Source organism: Falco cherrug, chromosome Z (genome assembly GCF_023634085.1).
Source record: "Falco cherrug isolate bFalChe1 chromosome Z, bFalChe1.pri, whole genome shotgun sequence".
NCBI lineage: Eukaryota > Metazoa > Chordata > Aves > Falconiformes > Falconidae > Falco > Falco cherrug.
In genome coordinates, this window is record NC_073720.1 from 48788114 (window position 1) to 48813549 (window position 25436).

The 25436-nt window shown below is 39.0% G+C and overlaps 1 protein-coding gene across 4 annotated transcripts in view; it reads left to right on the forward strand.

The window, feature by feature from the left end:
- The window catches only part of SYK (spleen associated tyrosine kinase), a 54707-nt gene that overhangs the window by 18257 nt on the left and 11014 nt on the right, over positions 1 to 25436 (forward strand). For 3 of the 4 annotated variants that reach the window (XM_055699043.1, XM_055699042.1, XM_055699041.1), the window contains 5 exons: positions 2721 to 2881; positions 12748 to 12886; positions 14318 to 14399; positions 15400 to 15449; positions 20102 to 20170. In XM_055699043.1, the coding sequence (XP_055555018.1) occupies positions 2721 to 2881; positions 12748 to 12886; positions 14318 to 14399; positions 15400 to 15449; positions 20102 to 20170 (501 nt within the window). The remainder of the gene's footprint in view (positions 1 to 2720; positions 2882 to 12747; positions 12887 to 14317; positions 14400 to 15399; positions 15450 to 20101; positions 20171 to 25436) is intronic. The other variant, XM_055699044.1, reaches the window with a different exon arrangement.

Here is a 25436-nt window from a genome sequence, read left to right on the forward strand (position 1 = left end):
TAGTATTTTTTCATAATGGAATCATAGCTGTTTGAGTTTTGAACACTGGGTGTTTTACCCCAAATACATGCAGTAAATTGGCCATAAGTGTAGTTTTCCCAGCATTTTACAAAGCTTAGGACTTTTATGATGTCTTAGGCTAGCATAGCCTTATGTGCCACTGCACTCACCTTTGTCATCAGATTCCCACATGCACCAAAAATTAATAGAGGTAAAGAAGAAAGTAAAGAAATGGTTTGTTTGGTTCTCACGTGGAGAACAGGAGAGGTGCCTGAGGACTGGAGGAAAGCCAGTGTCACTCCAGTTTCAAAAAGGGCAAGAAGGAGGACCCAGGAGACTACAGGCCGGTCAGCCTCACCTCCATCCCTGGAAAGGTGAAGGAACAGGCTCATCCTGGAGGTCATCTTTAAGCATGTGGAGGAAAAGAATGTTGTCAGGAGTAGTCTACGTGGATTCATTGAGGGGAAATCATACCTGACCAATCTAACAGCTTTCTGTGGTGGAATGACTGGCTGAGTAGATGAGGGGAGAATGGTGGATGTTGTCTACCTTGACCTCAGCAAGGCTTTTGACACTCACATAACATCCTCACAGGTAAGCTCAGGCCGTGTGGGTTGGATGAGCGGACAGTGAGGTGGATTCAGAGCTGGCTGGATGGCAGAGCTCAGAGGGCTGTGACCAGCAGCACAGTCCAGCTGGAGGCCTGTAGCTGTACAGGGGTCAGCACTGGGTCTAGTTCAGAATGACCTGGATGAAGGGACAGAGCACACCCTCAGCAAGTTTGCTGATGACACGAAACTGGGAGGAATGGTTGATACACCAGCAGGCTGCGCTGCCATTCAGCAGGACCTGGACAGGCCAGAGAGCTGGGTGGAGAGGAATCTCATGAAGTTCAGTAAAGGCAAATGTAAAGTCCTGCACCTAGGGATGAACAACCCCGTGCATCAGTACAGGTGTTGACCTGCTGAAAGCCAGCTCTGCAGAGAAGGACCTGGAAGTCCTGGTGGACAGCAAGTGGACCATGAGCCAGCAGTGTGACCCTGTGGGCAAGGACAGTGGGGTCCTGGGGTGCATTTTAGGAATAGTGTGGCCAGCAGGTTGAGGGAGGTGATCCTGCCCCTCTACTCTGCCCTGGTGAGGCCACATCTGGAGTGCTGTGACCAGTGCTGGGCTCCCCAGTTCAAGAGAAACAGGGAAGTACTGGAGAGGGTCCATTGGAGGGCTACAAAGATGATGTGGGGACTGGAGCATCTCCCTGATGAGGAAAGGCTGAGAGAGCTGGACCTGTGTAGCCTGGAGAAGACTGAGAAGGGATCTTATCAATAGTAGTGCCCAATATTGATATGATATGGTATGACAGTGCCCAGTATGATACTACTTATCAGTCAGCAGTGCCCACTGACAGGACAAGGGGCAATGGGCACAACTGAAATACAGGAAATTACATCTGAATATGAGGAAAAATGTATTTTATTTTGAGGGTGGCAGATCACTGGACCAGGCTGCCCAGAGAGGTTGTGGAGTCTCCTCTAGACATATTCAAAACCTGTCTGGATGCAATTCTGTGCAGCCTGCTCTAGGTGAAACTTCTTTAACAGGGGGTTAGAGTAGATGATCTCCAGAGGCCCCTCCGAACCCTGAACATCCTGTGATTCTGTGATTGCTTCTGATTCTGAATTTTTATGTATTGTTGTTCAGACAGGCATGACGACATGGTGACTTGTTTAATCTCCTCCCCTATTAGCTGGCCTTGTTTCTATGATGCTTATTTAGATTATGTCCAAAACAGAACTTGGTTTCTTGCAGAGCACTACCTGTATTCCTTTGGTACTGCATGTGTCAGGCAAGAATGAGGGAGACAGGCTGCATTTTTTCCTTAGAATGACTGTGAAGAAGCCAGTCTTAACATGGAAACACTAGCAGCAGGCTGCAACAGGGATGCTGTTTCACCTTGGGAAGCCATGAGTTACCATTGTGAACTCATGGATTTATGCTAGTTTTTTCATCCTTTTTGGAACTGGCAAGTAACCCAATGTGTTCTGCTCTGTAAAATATGTGGAGCAATGCTGAAATTGGAAAAGGCTGAAACTTATACTACATTTGCTACAAGTGCTGAGGCTTACAGGTTTTTCTGATGAGCCTGAGCCCAATCTAGAAAGAAGTTCATGAACTCAAAACTAGGGGGTTTTGCTCACAGATTCTGGACCAAATTTAGAAGCGGTAGAGAAGTGTGTAGGTTATACCAGAATGTTAACATAGTTTACTCTAAAATTGGGACTGTCCTGTCTGCTTTGGGGAAATTTGCATTAAAGTCTTTAACACAGACATGCTGCAACAATGCAAAGCATGTTCAGTTTATTTCAGTAAACTGCCATGAGATATGTAATATGGACATATGTTATGACATCTAAGAGTGACACTAAGTGTATTTACCTATGTCTTATTAGCATAAAAATATGATGCAATTTTCAGTTGAAATACTGATTTATTAAAGGTTTTATTTATTGATTATTTTTGCTTCTGTTTCTCCAAGGTTAAGGAAGAATACCAACTTTGTGGTGTTTGGATTATCATAAGTTAGTCTCTGTTTTAATATCTTTATAGTGACTAGGTCTTCTCTTCACGTACAACAAATATGTGCTGATATTGGGAGTCTATCTGTCATGTTTTTATTACGGAAGACAGTTTGATTGTCCAGCTGTGTTTTTACCGTTCTGTAGGGGCATGCTCTTGAACAAGCTATCATTAGTCAAAAGCCTCAGCTGGAGAAGCTGATTGCCACAACAGCCCATGAGAAGATGCCATGGTTCCATGGGAGGATCTCTCGGGAAGAATCAGAACACCGTATCCTCATTGGGTCAAGAAACAATGGAAAATTTCTGTGAGTTTTCTGTGAGAAAAAATACTACTTTTTTCTGTAGTATTGCTGTTTGCCACCGATGTTACTACACAGTTCCCTTGAATGAATCTCAAATGAAATATGCCCTAAAATGTCATGCATTCACAGTGAGGCAGCACAGTGCAGCATGATACACATGACATAATCATTCCAGTACTAAGCACGTGTCTCCAAGATTAGGTTTCCACTTAACTGGAGGTGGGAAACTATAGCAAAGGCATGCATCATTGGGTTTTAGTCAAATACTAGGTTTAATTCTGAAGGGGGCATCAGAGAAACTCAATACCAAGAAAAAATAATTGAACTTTATTTTGTGTGATAAGCAGTACTAAGTGACTGTGGTAGGTTAATGATGGCTCACCACGATGCTGTCACACTCCCCCTCGTCAACAGGACAGGGGGAGAAAACAGGCTGGAAAAGCTCGTGGGTCAAGATGAAGATGGGGAGATCCTGTGCCACTAACCCTCATGAGCAAAACAGACTCCTCTTGGGGAAAAGTAATTTAATTTATTGTCAATTAAAATTGAGTTGGACAGTAAGAAACAAAGATAGAAACATCAAAACCCTCACTTGCAGCTCATTCCCCCACACCCCCGATTTTCACAGACTCAGCTTCACTCCTTCACACTCAACTTCCCTCCCCACCAAGCAGTGTGAGGGAGGTTGGGAGTGGGAATGGGGCCTTATGTGAGCCCATAACAGCTTCTCTCTGTCACTCCCTCCATGCTGTTCCCTGCTGCAACATGGGCTCAACACAGGAAATATCCTTCAGGAAGCATCCACCTGCTTGGAGGGCTGCATTGTGAACACCTGCTGCACCGTGGCCTCTCTCACAGACTGCAGGGGACTCTCTGCACCAGCAGCTGGAGGTCCTCATTCCACACCCCATCCTCTGCCCTTGGTGTTTGCACCGCTGCTTCTCTTTCGTGTTTGGCTTTTTTCCTCTCTGTTCTGCCCTTTCTTAAGGATGTTTTCACAGAGCTGGATGCCACATACTCAGCTGAGTGGCACTGCAGTGGCCTGCAGAGTGTCCATTTGGGCCAGCTGGAACCACCCGTGACTAGCCCAGGGCAGGTCCTGACCTCCTCACAGAGCCTCTGCGGCCCTGCTGCCAAAGCCTGGCCACCAGCACCTGATAGACTGATATGCTGTTTTACCAAAGTGGTAACAGTACAAAGAAACTGCTAACAGTTAACAACTGTTGGGATCTGTAACTGTCAGCGTTCCAGGGGGCAGTGATGGTGCTTTGCTTTGTAGTTAAGCAACAGAAGGAGTTGCTTTTACATTGGTATTGCCATTCGTGGTCTGCCCTGCCTGCATTTGCTTGACCTCATGATCTTTTATTTTCTGAGTGCAAATGTGTCATTTGGTATAGTGACTAACAGCCAACATCTCATGAGTATTAGACAGTTGAAATCTTCTAACAAAAGTTTTTCTTTTGGAAATTTCTCAGTTGAAAAAAGCAGTGTTTTCACCAAGCCATTTGCTATGCCCAACTTCCCCCCCCCCCCCCCCCCCCCAAATGGAAGGATAACTTGGAGCTGTATAATTCCTGAGAGAAATTTCATCACCTACCTACCTAGGCTCCTTCAGCACTCAACTACCTTTGGTGTTTTTAAAGCTAGTCCAAAGTAAAGCCCCAGGAGCGAGTGCAGAATGGACATGCTTCTGCAGCACTAACTCTTTCACTTTAGTAATTTACTGTATTGTGCCACACTAATTGCTAATGTGGGTGCAACCATCAAATGTTTCCATGTTTCAATCTTAATCATCAGGAACCAGTAATTCCTCTAAATGTTTATTTACAGTTGAGTTAATTTCTGTCAGGTCTACAAATGCTTTGAGTGTACTGACATCTCATAATCTTGAAACCTCTTTCCTTCCCTCCTTGATTTTTTTTGTGTTTCACAGTCACCCTCACCCAAGTTGCCATGCATCTTCACATTTTCGGTCTCATACTCTTGGAATCACACTTAGAGGGTAATTTACCCTGTTCCTTTTGTTTCCATTTGTAACAAAAAAAGTTATCCATTTGTTACAAATTTTGTTACATTTTTTACCAAAAAAAATGTTACAATCGTAGATCATTTTTCCTGAATGTGTCTTCCTATAGCACAGAAGTTTCATCGATTTGATGTACACAGTCACTGTTGTAGATCAGCAGCAAGCATTATCACACCACCCTTCCTTTTCATTGCCCTGTGATTTTGATAGTTTTCCTACTTTTTAAACATAGGGGCAAGTGGAGCTGTAATCTGAAACAAAGTAACAACCCTTTCTTTTAATGACTTTTGTTTCTAAAAATACTGCTGCTTTCTGCTGAGTCATTATGTTGGTTATGTATTAAAACTCGCAACTTCTGCAGTTTACCTTTAGCACTTCTTGGTTTCTATGTGGTCAAAGGTTTCTCTTTTGGGGGAAAAAAGGAAGATAATTTTTCTTCAAAGAAATGGACCCCTTATCTAACAGGGATGGGCTTTGGAGTGATTTAGCACACCTGACATTTTCAGCCTCTGTTGCAGACCCTGGTATCTTTTTAATCTTCTGTACGTGTTCCTACAGCTTTAAATAAAAGTACTTCCCCAGCATTTTCCTGTTTCCCTTCGAGATGGTCTAGGAGGCATTTCTGGTGCTGTTTGCAGTGACATGCTCCTTGAGCTGCGGAGGGAGCAGACAGACCTTCTCCTGTGGGACTGGTTATGTCAGTGGGTGCATTTCTTACGTAGTTCTGCTGGAACTCTGGTGGCTGCTTTCACATCAGTTAGATAAACCCATAGAGGGGGAAATGTTAACTTTAAGGCTCTGTTTAAAACATGACAGGTGCCACCGGAGCTTAAAGAATACGAAAATATGACTGATAGTCATAGTTGAGCTTGGGTCCCTCTTATTGAGGACAGCACTGTTTACTTCTGCGTCTGTAGGGTTCTTTCAGATGCATCAATTGTTCTTGCATGGACTGCCTATCTGGCAGGTTTAGAGTTCAATAACCACTCAGCTGCTGTTTACTCTTATGCCCCCAGGGAAGAACAAGGTGAGATCTTCATCTGCCCCATAATTCAGCAGCCAGAGCAGCAAGACAAGTAGTGTGGTGTTCATTTGTATCAGAAATCAGTTAATTCCAGAGCTCTTCCAGCTCTCAGATCGAGGCTTATGGTAAATAACAAAAGAACTGTCTGCTTCAGAGAAGTTTTCTATTTTCTGCAGTGGTTTGCCTAACATGGGCTTGCTCAGCAGCTGTTGAGAAATAAACCACTCATTTGTTAGCTAACTGAACAGTAGCAGCAAAATTGTTGAGTGCTAGAGAGGTGCGTTGTTTTACGTTTCAGGCAACCACTTGTTGAGGTAGGAACTGGAGCCTGGGAACATAGAGGGAAGCTAGATTTTCAATGAGATGAGGTATTCCAAGATAATTCAACAAGTCCACAAGCAAGTGCTGGTATATGACAAAAATAATTTTGTTTATTATGAAAATAATAATAAATTTTAGAAGGCTAGAGTATTTCCATATATTCTTTTACATTCTAAAATGTAATTGCACCAGAAATCTGCTGTCTGGCCTACCTATATTGAAACAAAATCCAGTACAGTGGCTTCTGTGAGAACACACCCAAAGCCTAGATTTCTTTAGTGCTGCTTTGCAGCACTACAAGATTATAAAATCTAATTTTTTTAATATAATAATTATGGAAATAAAGCTTCCTGGTCGCAGTTCAAGGTGTCATGGATAGCATCAGAAATATAACACTGCGACTCATCCATGCTGCTGGAAAAGTTCTGAGCTAACTGTGGGTGTTTTGCTAGGGAATTTTCAAAGGTCGTCTTAAAGTTTTTGTCATGACTGATAAGTTAGTGAAACAAGTGTATATGTGGGTGCTACAAAGGTTGTTTTCAAAGCAGAGTATAGAAACAATGTCATGAAATGACATGAAATGTAAAGCAGTGCCCACCTTTTCTGGGAAGAATGCTCATGAAAGATTGCCACTCTAGCCACAAAATTTTGGGAAAAAACTATGGTGGTTGAATAGAAGGAAAATCTGGTATCTCTAAAATGATCTGAAGAGCATCTGAAAATAGAGAACTTTATTTACATTTCAAGCCACTGTGAGCTTCATTAAGGCTACTTTGCATGCTGTGTAGGACGCTGGTTCTTACCAGACATAATTTTTCATTAGACTTTGCCTGGTAGGGGGTATAAAAGCTGAATATTATGATCAATATTATACAGGTATAATAGATAATATTATCAATATTATTAGTACAGTTAACATGATAATAATATTTGCATTCATAATATATAATAATATAATTGATAATATTGTTAATATTATCTATGTGAGTGCATGCATGTGTAGATCAGTCGGAAAATAAGTAAACGATATGCTAACAGTGACAAAGCAGCAGTATAAGAAATGTTAAGTATTTTTTTCATTTTCACATAAGAAACTCTGGTAAGTGTGTGATAGCTTTTGGCACATCTTGGTTTGTCATTGGTAATGACCACTTCATTTATATAAACAAGTGATCTTGCATACGTGTTAAGAACAGGAAATTCTGAAGATGAAGGGACATAATAGTCAGAGCTACTGTTAAACTTCGAAATTCGACATTAAGGAAATTGTGAGTAAAGGCATTGCATAAGTAGCAGTTTAGTCTCTATAAACCCTTTGTATGGGTTCATAGCTGTATGTAGTTCACATAAAATGTGAACAGTTGTGTAAATGTGAAGTGAAAAATAACTTCATTATCATAAGAATGTCTTCAATATGCGGTGAGATATACTAAAGAGGACAAAACTAGTTTAGACTATTAGAATGACTCACAGCACTACTCATCATGGCATCTCGTGACTTCTGGAGACTAAACTGTCTCTTATATGTCCCTATAGTTAGCACGAACAACACCGTTTCAAAATAACGAGTTTTGAAGTGAAGCTGTCCATAAAAGTTTTCTTGTCTTCTATCTAACCAAAAATGTATGTTTCCAATATATATAGCTGTCTATATTTACATTAATTTTACTGTTTTTCTCTAGGAATTTACCACTACTGGAGTGCATACTGAGCTAGATGATTTACCTGACCTTGTATTCTTTAAATAAATCTATCAGTATTATGTTTGTATCCATAAATGAAACTGGACATTGTTGACATCAGACAAGGTGAAAACAATCCTACTAAACATGACCTTAATTCAGGGATGTTAATTAATTATTAAGTTCCTCTTCAAAGTGCCAAGCAGTTGCTAGGCTTAGATGACCATAAAAAATTTCCAAGGTAAATGTTAAAATACAGACACTGAATCATGTTTCTGGAGGTGCTGTATTCCCCCCCACAGCCACCCGGATGATGCCTACAGCTCTTTGGGACAGCTGTTACTGATTTTCAGTTAGGTACATAGTTAGGTGCCACTCACAGACCACTGCAGCAGCACTGTGGCTTCTCAAGTCCAGCTCTACACTGTGTGCTTCATCAGTCAGAGGTGTGAAGAACAGATGCAATCCCTGACAGAGACAGCTGTACTGACAAGATCCCCTGTTGCAGGTGCAGTTATACAGCAGAGCTATTTGTAAAGGTTTTGGTGGCGCATGGTGTATTTTGCTATTTTGGTGGGGCAATGCCAGCAAAATAGAATACAGTGATGCAATCATTCTCGCAAAGGTGCTTCATTACTGCACAGTGCACCACAATAGTCTTATCAGGAGATGAAGTTTTAGGTTCCATCGTAGATAGCAATAGCATGTGGCTGAGCTAGCCCCTAAATTCTGTACTGTGCTGGCATTCCTGAAACAGCTTTGATTGTGTTACTAAATATGGGAGAAGAAATTATGTAAATGAAGACTGCAGTCAATTCTTTTTTCCTGTGTGTGATCCTTTCACAGAAGGCATCAAGTTAATTCCTTATTGCCCTCAAACTTGGAAAATGTGCAGTGTGCTACAGATATTGAAGTGATAATAAATAGATGTGTTGTTAATAACATTACAGGAGATAGGGTCATTAGGGCAGACAAGCAGGAAATGGCTGGAGCTTGATAAGCAGCGGGACTGTGGCATCAAGGAAGCTGTTATTGCTGAGAAGGCAAAGCAAGGCCGAGAACAAACTTTAGCATGCCCTTGATTCAGGAGTGAGAATAATTTCACACCATTCCTAAAGCAAGCATTTTGCTAGTTTATTTCCTTCATTATTTTCCACTGTAGAATGCTGTGACTTCTTTTTTTCTACACAGTCAATGAGGCATGTTGTAATAGCAATTTTTATTTTTTTTTTACCCTCAGGGATTTTTTTTTCTTTAGGAAGAAAGGGATCATTTGGCTTTTCACTTGGTTCACTTGGAAGCAGAAAAAATTGGGACATTGTTCTTTTTGCTTCCAAGCAAAAGTAGAGCCTTTACCAAAGGAGAGAATGGATAGCTATTCAAACAGTCTGCAATGATACTCCAATAGTTTTTCGTTGCTATTTAGGTTACATTCACAATAATGTAAAAATATTCACACATAGATTGCATGAAAATTAAAATCAATAACGAAACCTTCTTTGCATTGCATCACGTAGCAATTCGAGTATCTCAGTTCCTTCTATAATTGCTGTTTTAAAATGTATGTCATAGAAAAGCTAGATACCTTGATGCTTCTCTATCAATCTATGAATTCAAATTTGCTCTCAGTGAAGTTGTTCATGTTTCTGGTTAATATCAGTGGATGACAGAGAAATAATGTTTATTTGCAGGTGTTTATTATCTTTATGTTTTTGTTCTGTAGATCTGTAATTCTCTGCAATGGCATGAAATGCAAGACCAGGTGATATTTCACTGCTGGCTTTCTTCCTTTCCAAAGTGCTTTTTTTTAAAAAAATAGCTTTTTATAGTGAAGATTTTTTTGTTATCAGTTCGTATTGAAGAATGGTAAATATTGTGTGTAATTTCAGAGCACATTAAAACAGATAATACATTTGGAATTTTGGATTTTTTTCTAAACTTTCTAATTGTGTACTTTTCATAGAAGGGAAGTTCTATATATAAAGAGAGTCTCCAAATCTGATGTGATGACCCTGAGTAGTACAGGCAGCACCATCAAAAAGATGTTATAACCTTGATTTCCATGTGAAGAGGTCAGTTTATAACTTTTCAGTTTGAGCAGCTTTTTTGATTCTGTTTTTTATCATAACTGTAAGGTACTGGGTACTGTGTACCCAGCCAGAAGTCTTGAGGCTTAGCCTAACCTAGACAGCCATTATCACAGTTTACAAAACCAAAATAAAACTGTGAAGTATGGCCTGTGACAATCCTTGTCACCAGAGGCAAAAATATTTTTTGTTTGGACTGTGATGGTAAGTTCTGTGAGAGCACTTTTTGGACCAGTAAAGGATTTCCTTGCCAAAATTAAGACTTAGGCCATCGTTTGGCTGTAGCTTCAATGCTTTTGTTACTTTCAGAACTTTCAGAACAGAATGCTTTCCGAAATGTTTTGGAAAATAGTAGTACCTCCTGTTGTCTTTTGTAGGGATTCAAATTGTGTTGGACTGGCTACAGTATACAAAAAACCACCTGGGCCATAGCCCCAACAGAACAAGGCTCCTTTTGGACACTACTCAAATCATAAGAGCATTAGAATGGAGATTCTTTGGATGTTGCAGCAATAGAGCTGTCTGACAGAAGCTGCCGTGACCATGAACTGCAGATGTTGTCAGAGTTAACATAGCGTTAGGTTTGGGGGGAAGGAAGAGCTCAGAAATGCAACTACAACCTAATAATCCTGAACTCTACTTAAATCCTGCACTGAGTGCTGATAGGGCTGTTGGGATCTGTGCCAAGAGAAGTCAGGACTCACTACTCGCATTTGATGCCTGTGCTTTTGAGAAATGTTAGTAACATAGTAACATAGTAACAACTCTTGCAATGAGAACCAGCTTCACTAGAGCTAACTGTATCGGAGCCACTGTTTCCTCATGTGAAACATGAAGGACATTTTACTGTTACTGGGAAACAATGCATTGCATTTTTATAATCTTACTTGTGCTGTATTCTGAACAGAAGTCTGAATGCAATGAAATGCCATTCATTGTGGTTTAGAAACAGTGCCCTCTCTTCTGATAATATTTTTCCAAGCCTTTGTTGCTAAGAGCAAGTAAGAGTCATTCTTTTAGCAGAACCTGTTGCTCTCCGCTGGTCAGTCAGCGCAGAGGAAATCAGCATACTGAGAAAATACCTGCATGTCATGAAAAACCACGATGTGTTTCAAGTTTCTTTAGAGACACTAGGCAAGTTACTTTGGTTTCAGAAAAAAACCTAAACCTACTTGCTTTTTATTTTATCCAGCATCCTGTTCACATCTTAGGCAACAAGAATCACTCTGCTTGAAAAAATAGTTGCATGAATAGTTCAGCAAAACACAGTTTTAGTTCAACCTTGAGTGAGTCAGCTGATGAGGAGAATTTAATGCTCTGCAGTCTTCTGAGATATGACACAAGCACACATGTTGCACAGCAAAGCTTTCCAACACCTTAAGTGAGAGTATTTCTGCTGTGTTTCTTTTCAGGGCTTTTGAAAAATTGAAGGGAGAGCGAGCAGATTTCTGTGCACACTGGAACAAGAAACATTTCAGTGTTGCTGAACCTGAATTTTCTTACAAAAATAAATTACTCAAGAAAAATTTAATCTATCTCTACTGCCATCTCACTGTCAGCAGCAAGTGAACATGGGCAATTCAAACTAAAATGAAAAAACATACTTTCTAAACTCAGAAACCAACGATGATGGAGCTAGTAGCAAATTCCTATCTACTCTGGGTCCAGTCATGAGAAGATGCTGGTCTCTGTGTGAGCTAGCCTTGAATATGCATAAAACAGCTCTGCAACGCTTTACAGGCATCTTAGATGTTGCTTGCAGACCTCCTGGAAGAAGGAGAACATCCTGGTTACCTCTGAATTTTAGATAATGTTTTTATATTACATTCCATGATGTCTCCCTGGTGAAGTTGAGACCAGATATATATACCGTGTGAAATTTCATGTGAATTTTTATGTAAAATCTGCAACAAAGCTTTAATGTCTTTAAAGAAATTATAAGAATAGATGAATACAGAAATGTGTGATTTTCTTTAAATCCCTAGTCAGACAAGCTGTTTCAGTGCACAAAGATTTTCCCTTTATTTGTATTTCATGTTATATTATTTTACTGTTTTGTCTTCTGCCCTTGCTGTCATCTCTTTATTTCAAAATAAAAGAGATAAGAGAGAAAACCCTTACTTTAATGAAGGCATTTATCTGCTGTTTTTAATTTTAGGTCAGCTGTAGAGGAGATTGAGGTGTAGCTGCTTGTTTACAAAGCCCATGGGAGTCTGAGGCCAAGATCCAGCACTTACAAGCAGCTACGCCTTAATCTCCTCTACAGCTGACCTAAAATTAAAAACAGCAGATAAGTGCCTTCATTAAAGTAAGGGTTTTCTCTCTTATCTCTTTTATTTTGAAATGAAGAGATGACAGTAAGGGCAGACGACAAAAGGTTTACAACTTGTACACAAGCCTTCAAATGCTTCCTTGCTTGGAGAGCTATTTGTGCATTGCACAGTGTTCTGTAGCTGCCTAGCAAAGAGCTCCACACTGTGGATTTTCTGTTGTCATCGGTTGCTGCGGCAGGCAGAAGAAATTTGAATTTTAGAGCATTCTGTCTGGAAACAAATGACACTATGAAATAAATGAAAGGCTTAACAAAATGCCTTCAGATTTTGCAGTGCTGATTTTGCTTTCTTTTTAATTCAAAACTTAAAGGAAAGGGTGATTTAAAAAATAATTTTCAACACAGATGCTCGTTCCTAGTAAAGTGGAACCTTCAAGAATCTCTCTTATTCCTACAGTATCCGAGAAAGGGACAGCAATGGTTCCTATGCCCTGTGCCTGCTGAATGATGGAAAAGTACTGCATTACCGTATTGACAGAGATAAAACAGGAAAGCTCTCCATACCGGATGGAAAAAGATTTGACACCCTCTGGCAGGTCTGTTAGATTTGAATCACTTGGTTATCTGTCAGCTGACTAAGGCAGCTTGTTTTACTTTGTTGAGTGACAATAGTCTTTAGCTAAACAGCAACGTGTTTGGGCGGGTTATTTGTCATGTTACCAACTTTACATTGTTTCTATACATGAAGAAAATATATCTTAATGTAGAAAGCTATGTAAGTGTAGAGAGTTTAATAATTTTTCAATGTGATGTTGCAGCTTGGTCGAGTTCAAAATTGCTGCAATTATTATTGTTAGCTGAACATTCTCTAGAATCTAAGGCAATTTACATTTGCAAGTGACCATATTCAATAATGGCTATACTAGGTGTAGTCTTGCTGATGCCCTCTACAACAGCAATAAACAGAATTCCAGGAAGCACAAAAGGGATGCTTTAGGATGCTGTACACATACTGCATCCTCTAGCTTTGAAATTCTCTACCTTCAATGCGGAAAAAGCATAGTTTGCTAAGGGTTACCACGAAAATATGTCTGAAGCCTGGTAAGGATTAGGCAATTAAGGAAAGCATAGTTGATTATGCTATAGTTGATAAGGAAATTGAATACTGGGGAAATGAGTACTTAAATTGAAAATGCTAGGGGAATTGAAACCCCTGCAGAAATCTCTTATGTCCTCTTGCTTAAAATTCTATTAAAACAAGTAAAGTGACTCATAAATCTAAACCATGAATCTTTATTTGCATATATTAATTCTTAGCCTTTCCTGTAAATGTCCTGTGTATTTCTTTCCTAGAGTCACTGGAAATTTAAAAGCAACTATGGTATCTTACAAGTTTTTTGAATACACCTGCAACTTTTTCACTCTCGCCCCGGCCTCCTTTGTACCTAATTGCACCAAAGCCAGAGTAGCAGTAATGAGCCTGTAATAAAATGGCATGGAGAGGACAGTCCAGGAGCAAAAGTGGCTATAACTGTTCGTGCTGTACATTTATTAACTGCTTACATCCCATTGTGACTTCAAGGTCCAAAGAAAGCATTTGCATATTAGGAAAATTCCTGTGTTGTAGTTGTACCCATCCTGGAAAAAAAAAAAAAGTAATTAAAAAAAAGAGGCCAGGACCTCAGGGGTATAAGAAGAAGTTATTTGCTCAGAATTACAAAGCTGGTGAGTAACAGAACCAGGTGCAGAATGCTGACTCTTAAAAATCCAGTTCCTGGGTCAAGTTCCAGATTCATCCACAAGGTTACTTCAGAAACATGCACCCCTGCTAAACAGAAGTAAAGATGGGGTAGGGACATTTGCAGTAAAGATCTGCTGTAGGCCCAGTTCATTTGCTGTAAAATATACCAATTATTGTACAGATGCATGCAATTTTAAAGAGGCAATGTATTTAATTATAGCTCCCTTATCTTTTAATATCTTTTTCTCTCCTTTTTTTTTTTTTTTTTCTCCTCTCATTCTGGTAGTTAGTTGAGCATTATTCATACAAACCAGATGGATTGTTAAGGGTTCTTACCATTCCCTGTCCACAGCTCGGCTCAGAAAATGGTGAGTTATTCCTGTTATTTTGGTATGCATAAACAGCCATGTTAATGATGATGAAGATGTGTGCATTTTTTTCCACTTGCTATGTAGGTGGGTGCAGATTATAGTAGATTAAAGTTTGATTAAAAGAAATGTAAATGTTAAATTTCCAATTTTTCAAAAGAGTCAAGAACTGTCAGACCTGTAGCTTATAGCTTAAAGGAGGCTACCAGCTCCAGTTATTGCTGCTTTAAATTAATGTCAGATCCAAAATGTGCTTTGCTGCTCAAAGTGGCAGTGTGTGCTACTTGGCCCACACGCACTAACAAGGCGGTCATCCCAGCACTCTTCCAATGGTCTTTGCTCAAAGCTAAGACCAGCACGCCAGCAGAATTGCTATGGGTATTCAGGTTGGGTGTAGCGAGAGGTTCACGCAACAGGCGAGCGGCTCGTGGATGTGGAGTTGCTTCCCATGCTGGTGAGAGCCAGGCAGAGCAAAGGATTCGCTGCACCCGATGCTGAAAATAGGGTCAGAGAGGCATTCCCTGATAACTTGGCAGAAAGGAGGGGAAGGAGTGTGGGGGTGTCCTGAGGTCTGGTATGCTCTCTGGCCTGTTTCTTCTTTAATGTCGTGTTAATAAAACCCTGTCCTCTCTCTTGCCCTGATGGCCAAGGGAAAAAAGGTGCTTCTGCCTGATCCTTTTCTAACTCATGCTATTCCAGAAGAGATGTTCTTTCTCTAAGGACTTTTTCTGTCATTCCAACTGGATACAAGTGCCATGGTGAAAGGATATGACTGTACTTTTTCTGCTCCTTTGAATCATTGAGGCATTGCACGTACTTTTGCCTCTGTGGCAGCAAGTACTGGAGTCTGCTGCACATTTCAGACAAAGGCAAAGATAGGCCAGGAGAAGCACTGTAATGTGATTTAAAAAACAAAGTTGGTCCCCTTTGTAAAATTGTTTGTTCTTACAGTACGTTTCTCACCTTACTCAGTATCCTTCTACATTTGATTCTTTTACAGATAACATTGTTTTTAACACTTGCCCTCCTCTTCCTGGAACTCCTTCTAAGGTAAGAGTAGGTGGTGATATAGCAGCAGTATTCATTTGAGAAGGCTTATAGTCACATACTGCTCTAGGAATCCTAATGCTTGGATATTATTGCAGCAGTAATTTTGTTTTTCTAGGGATATAAGCAGTAAGCTGAAAAGAATAATCGTAACATATTCTAGCACAATTATTGCTTTCATCAGTGTTTTGCACGAGCTATTCATCATTTAATTATGTTAACTTCTTTTATACGTATAATGTATAGGAAAAATGTTTTTTTTTCATATACACAATGCCTTGTTGATGGTCATGTTTTATCAATGTGTATCAAAGTGACTATATCAACAGTAGGAGAGTTACTGCTTTGTTTACATTGTCCATGTCAAGAATCTGTTGACTGAAGCAGAAATGGAGGTTCAATTTGCTTTCATATTTGGTGCAGTAAAGATCAGACTTTGCACAAGGGTTTGATTCCTTGTGCAGTGAAATTAGGCAAAGCTGTTTTATCGACTTGAAGAATAGTGAGCAAGGCCAACTGTGATTATAATTGCCTAAGTTCTCAGAGTCCATTGATTAGAGAAGCCACCTGAGGTGTGATACATAACACCATTTCATTCAACTGTACTTGATCTCATCTGAAATAGGAAGTTTAATTTAGTTGTTTTACCACTCCTCGGAGAACCTAATCAGGTAGGTCATTATCTTGATGCATTATAGAAAAAAAACAGTTTTGTTAATGTAGGCAATTACATTTAGTTCAGTACTGTTGAGTCCCTGTGAACAAACATTCTCACTGGAAATTATGCAACTGGAATTGGTGCCTTTTTTTTTTTTTTAATGTTGCCTGAAGGTTTGGATCTGTGCAATTTACAAAGATGACCATGAAGTTTAAGCACATGAGACCACATGTATATCATCTGGTGTACAACAGTTATAGAGGTGGATCAAGCACCTTCAGTGTGGGAATTATCCATAGAAAATTTTGCAGTTTAAATGTGTATGACAGTAAATTCAAGAAATCGTATTTTAGCTATTTAACTTATCAAAGAAGTAGTAACAACAAAATAAAAAGTATACCTGACTAAGCTAACTCGTGTTTGAGACCGTGCAGTGAAAGTAAATGGGCCAACCTCTTCACTTTTCATGAGTGCATTGCAGTAATGCTACCCCAGTTGTTCATGATGCTTTACAGGTAAAAGACTCGGTCACGCTAACAGGATGTGATTAATCTGTCCTGAGGTTAATGAACTCAAATGAAGAACTGTTCATTCAGCAAATAACAAAGGCTCACTTTTGAGGAATTTTGAAACAAGAGACATATCTGTCCACATGTCACTTCAGCCTAGAAGTGGTAGAACTACTTTCCACTAATATGTGCCTGTGTCTTTCCACTCAGAAGGAGCCCAGGCGATTAGCCAAGAGTATATGCCTTGCTTTTAGGTGAGATTAATTCCACCCTTGAACATGTGCTTTTCTTGCAAGTAGCTGACTTAAATATGCTTGGTCACTTGCATGTTTTACGTACAACCATTAATGTTTTCAGGACTGATTGGTAGTAATTACATTTAAGTCTTGTGCATGATGGATAGAAGGAAGAGCACCAAAGATATGAGTGAGATGTGTTGAGTGCACATTTTGCAAATATTGTCTTAAAATATTTCTTAAAGTTACAATATGTTTGACATTCTGAACTTCTTATAACAGAAATATGAATTTTGTGTTTTCTTTAGATAAAACAAGCCTGCTAAGTTACTTTTCTATAATATATAAATAGAAAGTGGAAAATTTAAAATGAATATTACTATTTATGGAGCTCAAAGACTTCAGTTAATATTGACAGGTTCTCATACATTAATATCATTATGCAAAAGTAGTAACTCACTGAAGACCACTTGTAGCTTTTTTTATACACAGAGCCTGAAATACAATGAATTTGGATTGCAAAAGCAAAAATGCATACTGAAAAGAACAAATACAATCATGAAGACTTATGTAGAGAATGTGCAATCTATCTTCACATTATTTCCACCATCTTAATTAAGAATTAAGAGTTTCTGACATTTCTGAAGTACTGCATCTTTTTTATTTTACAAAATGGATTGCCAAAATATGTGAATTGGGATTGTTAATGTTTGAATTGGGACTCAACATTATTGAGATTAATTGGAGAAATTTCCTGGAGAAACAGGGTGAAAGAAACTGATGAAAAATATTGCACTTCTAGTAGTCAGCTGTAGAACACAGGATGGATGAAGGAGCAGTGACAGTTTTTCAGAGGTTGCCTATAGTGGGTCAGAATGGGAACAAGGACCAGCAACCATCATGCTGGTAGAAGAAAGGGAAACATCAAGAGTGTTTCCAGCTTGTTCAACACTGGTAGGGTCTCAGCTTGATTACTTTCACCAGGTTTTGGTGCTGCACCAAAGAATGTTGTCCAACAGGAGATAATCCAGAGCCAGGCAATAGGAATGATCATGACATGTGAGAAAAGATTGATTAGAATAAAGAAGAAAAAGAAGGACAGTAGAGGGACACAACATGATTAACAGCTGAGGAAAGGAGGACAATGGCCTGTTCTGAGGGACAATCTAATACTGGTGTTCCCAACCAGACCACTTTTTCAATATATTTTTATTTTCATATATAGTAATGCCTGAAATACACAGATGAGATTCCAAAACCTTAGTGGAAAGCATGCCCAAATATAAAGTTGCTTTGAAGCTAAGAGAGAGTATGACCACTGTAGAAAGATCTGCTGGATGATGTACAAGGCAGGCTGTCCAGCTAATTTCACTGCAGACTGTTGGTGTGTAAGGGCTTGGAGTAAAACCTACAACATTAGGGAAGGGATCTGTGTAGCTTGCTAATGCTCCAAGAACAAATGTAAATAATAAGATGTTACTGTTTCTTGTCCCTTTTTCTGTAATCTGGACATCTGCTTTTTAATGATACTAATATGCTTCCTCCGCAAAAGGAAAGACTTTCTGCTGAGTCTGTATTGGATGTAATTTCTCCGTGCGGAATATGGAGGCTTTCTCCTTCTTACTTCTCTCAGCACGTGTATGGACCGATACTTTTCTTGCCTTGCACCAGAAACTCCATAGCTAGATTTAAGGTGATTTTGATCCCTTTTGACTTTGTAAATTACTTTTTTCTCCATGCACACCATCCCAATACGTATTTAAACCTGCAGAGGAGATTTTGTTATGAGCCTAAAATCAGCTGTTGACATTACAGTGAAGCTGCCAACTGCTGGCCAGTTACCAAATCTCCGTTGAACCTCTTCCAGTATATTTTTAGCCACAGTTTATCAGATAGTAAGAACAGGCCTACACCTTATGACTACAGCATAACTTCAGACTAGTACTGTTGCTGTCCCTGAGTAATTTCTCTTAGCATGCATTTGTATTTCTAATACGAACATTTGAGTTAAGCAGGATTGCCATCAAGGTAGTATATGCAGAGATATAGAACACAGGATGGATGGAGACAGGGAGCTACTTCCTAAACTCTTCTGACAAGAGTATAGGGAACCACGCTTACCATGTTCAAAAGAGCACTCATACTTCTTTGAGAATTTATCTGCTGCAAATCTGTAGCTAAGAAGTGCTTTGGGTTTCATTTATTCACAATATAGAAAGAGTTTTCTGAGGTAAAAGAAAATAGTGGATTCAATAAGCTTTCTCAATATGCAGTAACTGACTTTTTATCTATCGTCGCTATGAGGACTGTCAAGCATCAAGAAAGTTACTTTTCAAGCAGGAGTAGGGACTGCATGGCTATCCTTCGACTTTTGAAACAAAATATACCTTTTTTTAATGTGAAATCAAACTTATTTAAAAAAATAAAAAGCAACTAGGAAAAATACCAATCTGATCCATTAGAAAAGCTGCCTTTTCGGGGGCGGGGGGAGGAATCCAACTGGGTTATTTAAAACTTCAGCACATCTAACGTAAGAGTTCAAGGGCTGTTTCAAGTGGCTGTGTATGTGGTTCATTATGATCTCAACCTCAGCATAAGCCTAAATGTTTGGTCAATAACTACTGCATCACAATTTTAATTAGGTAGGCATGATCTCTCAGTGACCCCTAGAAATGTTAGTTAAGTCACATTTAATTACATTTATGTATTATTGTAAAGCATATTTGCATTTCTTTTAGAAGTATCTTTATACAGAACATAAGTGCACATGTAAGATGTAAAGCCTGTTAATTTTCATTTGGAATTAGTATCTGTTTCTGTGCTTTTTCCTTCAATAACCATGTTGTCCTAAGGCTACGGTATGTCTCAAGTCTTGTTTGATACATTGCTCATACTTCCAGACACTAAAGTTATCAACTGATTTACACGACTAAATATGCGGGGAGTGGCTAAAGTTCAGGAACAGAGGTAGGGAAAACATACTGTGTAAAAGATCTGGGGAAAGGGTGATGTGCTTAAATTTTAAAAAGGTGTATCTACAGATTCAAGATGGTTTGAGAGTAATATAGTTGAAAGAAAAGTTAGTACTAAGATTTCCTGTAGTACATTTTTTGATGCATCATATCTGTACTTGCAGGCACACACAAGAGAAAGGTTAGGAGTGTTTTGTTCTTATATACTTCTGTTTTGTAAGATGCCTTTAGCTATTTTCCTGACACATTTACTGTTCCTCTTTGACATTGTGGTTTCTAGACTTGGGCAGGAGGTGGAATTATCTCAAGACTCAAATCGTACACCTTTCCAAAGGCTGGCAGCAAAAAGGTGCCTCATATAGTCTTTCCAGGTTTTTGACTGAGTTAAAAGGACTTACACTTGACTAATTTCACTCTTTCCCCTCAACCACCCTTTTGGCTTGCAATTACTAAATGTGTGTCTTAGCTACTAACAATCAGATTGTGAGATTTTGTAAATTTTCTGCTTCTTTCCTAACAATCTGCATAATTATGGCCTAGTTTTTATAATTAAATAATGGTTTTGAAGAAATTTTAAAAACAGAGGAACTATTTTTAATTTATTTCTCACATCCCAAAATATTAGTGCAGATCTCAACATGTCTGCAAATAAAATGTGATAAAATGTTTTTCAAAAGCCAGTTACTTACATCAGAACAAAATGGTATTTCTACTCTGAACTATCATTCCTAATGAGAAAATTGGCTTGCTTACACAATAATGCTACTATTAAGCACATTTAGGGAACAATTTGTTAATAACAACCTCAAAATATGTTCTTACAGGACCTGTGTGCACAAATCTTGTTATGCATTGACATTAATTACATTTGGACAAATGTGAGATGTCACAAGACCAAGCAGAATGGGAAAGGTGATGTCCAGGAGTCAAGGGGAACCCAGCCCTGTGCTAATGAAAATGCTGTTGCATGGCTGTCCAGTAGTTGATGTAGTTGTAAAGCATGTGGTTAATGAGCTTTGTTTTCATGCTGAGAATAACATGTGTGTCCCTGTGCCACCCATGAGTCTCTTTTCTTGTTTATTTACTTATTTCCAGTTGCTCCTCAACAAAAATGAGACGCCATAAAAGGCACTAGAGGTATGCTGTTCTTCAGAGTTAAAAACTACATTTGACATATACTGTATTTTATAATCCTGCTAAATAACAATTACTCCTTTTTTATAACTTCACTTTTATACTGAAGTACCAATAGCTGTTGTCATCTGTATACACTTACAGGACCCACGTCTCATTTTTAATGTGCTGTCATCTTGTACAAATGCATATATAGGCTCAGGACATGTTCTAAAGCCACCTGAAAAATATTGCCATACTACCACACATTAGACTAAAGAAGTATTTTGGGTCTGTTCGAAAAAGTGAGTGTGGTGTCTGAATCCTCTAGACATGGCTTTGGTCACTCTGCTGTCTGTTCACCTGGTAAAATCTGTGCTTCTCTCTGGTTTCTTTCTGCAGTCAAATACCTATTTCCTGACTTCTGGAGAAGATGCACAGAGTACAGACTGAAGTATATTTGCAGAGAAAGACCAATTGTTTAAGAAAATAATTTAAGAATTCTGATTTGATTATAATTTCTGTGTACTTAACCTTGAATATCCAAACCCATGTATTTCATCATACTGCCAAATTTTGGACTCTAAACAAAAGTCCTGCTCTGAATGTTTGCAAGATTTACCATCCCTTAACCCCAATATGCAGAGTTTACGTGATTAATTAGGCACTTCCCTTATGTCAAAAAATTTCAGACATTAAACGGAAAATTTACACTGCTGTATTTATTTTGTCTTGGAACTTATGGGTTCTTTTGAGTTTCACAAACTGGTCATTTGTATATAATTTTAGGACTCATCAAAAATTTTCAAGCTCTTCTACTCAGTAATGTAGAATTGGCGGTTTAGTGACAATTGAAATGAACTCATGCCACCTACTGGAAATTTAGATGTTTCTGCCAAAGCCCAGGATATGGCTAAGGTCTTTGTCGTGCAGTATTTTGCTGTTCAGTTTGGTTTAGCAAAGTAAAACGACTTTATTAGTCCTACCTATACGTTTTCATTTTTGCAAATCAGAATTATAACCTGAGAAGAAATAGCACTTGCTGTACTGATTGCCTTCAGAAATATTCTTTACTATAAAATTACCATCTTTACTATAAGAATCAGAGAAATTAGAGCTGTCCATTCATATGCTAAAGTAAATAGTAAGTCGGTCTTGTTCACATTATCAGCTAGATGCTATCAAACCTGAAGGCCTTATCCATGCATAGAGGGTGGTATTCCTTTTGCTAGAAAGGTATCTTTCGGTCAATGCAAACTCTGCCTGCTGCTTTCCTCTCATTGTGGTTGTGGCTATATTACTATAAAAGTGCAACTCTAGTATAGCCAGTCCCTAATAATGGGAAGAATGCCACATGTAGATTAGCTTAACTGAGGGTACCTGAGAAGTTTAATCAACTAAAATTAAACCCTAGCAGAAGAAAAAAAATATTTTTATGTGAAAATAAGACAGGCTCAAAACAGCTTTCTAGTATGAGAGCGTAAAATGACAGCCTGGCCCATAGTTTACAAGTGTACAAACCACAAGGTGTCGCATAGTACGTGCCAATTTTAACAGGCTTCTCTAGTGGACTCTTTTCTTGTATTCCTTTTTACTGAATGAGCAATTCCATGGTCATTTTGTGGTGCTTGTAAGAATACAGGGAGTAGTCTCCTACTCTATACCTTGGTTGTTTTAAGGCAAAGCTCCCTTTGTCAGAAAAAGATTTGCAGAATTAAACTTGCTGTTTTTAAAGTGTAGGGCAGTGTAAGGACTCTGGATTTAGGTGACAGTTAAGTAAAAAGGAAATTTTACTGTACTATTACCCAGACCAGTGCATGTGCAACGATAAATACCTCCTGCACCATTTCTAGTCAGCCTCACTTGACTTCAACAGAAAAATTCCAACCTTCCTGCTAGAAAATCCTATTCAGAGGTATGTGGGTTGCTACACGCAGCAAATACATAACTGGCAGAACTAAAGAAAAATATCTGAGGTTTTCTGAGTGCTGCACAATATTCCCAAGTTAGTAGTATGAGCTGAAAAGGTTCAACCAGAAATATTAATCAAAAAGACATTGTTAAGCTGTTTAATTGAATTGCAACGATAGGGAATATAATTCCACACTTACATTAGTTAACTAAGCCAGCACTAATAATATGCAAGACATTATCACTCTTCTTAAACATGAGCAACTCTCCGAGAACCGCTTTGTTAGATTTGGTGTCACTGTGTCATTTCCAGTTCACAGCTGCAGAGTTTTATTCACAAGCACAGGAGTGATGCACTCATCTTTTTTTAATGCAGTTCCTGTTCTTGAATTGCAAAGAGCAGAAATTCCTCTGTACATCCTTTTTGAGGAGTCAGCTATGTCATGGCTACAGTTATATTTTTACCGGCTGTTGTGCAGTGGTGAATGGATTCTTGAGGTGTATGCATTTGGTATACACGAATTCTGTTTGGGTAGTCCAAAGTATGCTGGTTCATATGCTGAGACCTAGGGTCAAGAATATTTAACTACCTTTCCAGTCTGCAACTATTACCAATCACATGTGACCTTATGCCCTCCAAGTTTTTTAAAATTTGTGGGGCTATCCATTACTTGCTGAGTACTTCTTAAGTGTTTCTGCCCTGTGCAGCAGCCAGATGAAGCTTACTTCTCAGACCTATACAAGGTGTTGCAGTGAAATTTGCACTATCCATCATTATGATTCAGCCTGCAGTGTTATATTGCTATCAAAAGAGCAGCCCTTCCTCAAGCACTAGGTTCAAGTCTGTTTGAAATGTTGAGTTTATAATTTTCAAAGGCTGTTCACAAAGTGCTTGTGTCTCATTCCTCATAAGCTTGGCTTTTGATGAGGAAAAGTGGCACACAATCTCTTTACTTACCTAAAAATGAAGAAGATCTGCTGAAGTTGTACATGTCTTTGGACTGAATTTATATTCCTTGTTATGTAACAGCAACTACACAAGCTCTATCCATCACTTGACCGTGGAAGGAAAGATGATGGAGCTGCCATGCTTCATTGGTTAGCTCAGAGCTACAGCTACGCCTGTGTGACTTCACGTAATTGTGACTACAGAGAAGGTTCCAGTGTTTTAAGTGAGGGGTGTGCTGTGGAACATATCAAGGCTTGGGTTCAGATATTCCCATCACACTTTTTGGTGCATAGTTGAGGTACTCCCCACAGTGAACAGAGGACAATTGATAGTCCTGTCAAAGCTTTCAAAAAGCAAAGGAGTCCTAGAGTGATGCAGTCTCTTCTAGATGTCATTTTCTGAACACTTTGCGTTTCTATCAGGAAGATTATTTTAAGGGTAAAGTACACAAAACGTACCCTTTGAAACTGTGATTCTATCATTCCTAAATATTTCAGAACTTTCCTTCCAGTTCCAGTATCCTGGGAACTGCCACTGAAGAATCAGCATCTTACTCCCTTTCTTAAGAGGTCACCATATTTTTATTGTTTTTTTCCCACTGTGCTTTTGGACACCTTGCCCAAGAAGTGTTAACCAGAGGCTTCCATAAAATCTGTGCAATGTGGCAATCAGCACCTGCTTTATTTGTACTTGTATCTGTTTAGCAACAGGTATTAATGTCAGTCCATACTGCTCTGTATCCACTCAGTTAATTGATTCCAATTACCTTTTGAAATATAAAATTATCTCCCTTTTAAAGTATATATATAGTTAACATAGGAAGCAAGAATACATCTAGGAAGCTATCCAGTGGAACTGTAATCACTTCTTAGTGGTAATACTGAATGGGTCATAGTAACTAGCAATAAGATAAAAACCCCTAAGTATTCTTGATGTGTTCTGAAGCAACATAGAATGTATGACATGCACAAACTAAAATCAGTATAATTCACTCTGATGAGGTTTTGCTTTGCAAAAGATGGTTAATATTTTTGACTGAACATAATCATTTCCTATGTACATCCTGACAGTGCAGGGAAAGACTGTCCTAACTGTTCACACTGAAACTGCCAGCCCATTACTTGAGAGGTTTGGGATTGCATTCCAATATTAGTGGGGGGGGAGGTGGGGTTAGTGAATGGCCTGTGTGTGAAATAAAATTATACAGGTCTTGGAAATAGTTTTTAACTTGCAGACCTGGCAAGGAATACCAGGCTAGAAAAACAAAACCAGAGCTGAGGATCTTGTTTTATACCATTCAATTGCCTCCTTGATCTTGAGTCTGGCAGGTCATTTTGGTCCCTGACCTATCTCAGAGCCATCTCAGGGCTCTTGGGGCTTGCCCTGACAGCAAATGGCCTTTCAACACTGTTTCACAAGACTGAATGATTCAAGTCAGAAACATTACCCTTACTATCCCTGATGCCACCATGCTTATCGTCCCACCAGGCCAGAATCTTGCTGAGTGTTGGCATCCTTCTCAGGATTTGCTGTAGTGAAATCTTTTCTGCTTCATCCAGCTGGGTGAATCACTTCATTATGATTTAAAGGTCTTATGATTAGGTCTTAACCTTATGATCAAAGGTCTTAACCTTATGATTAA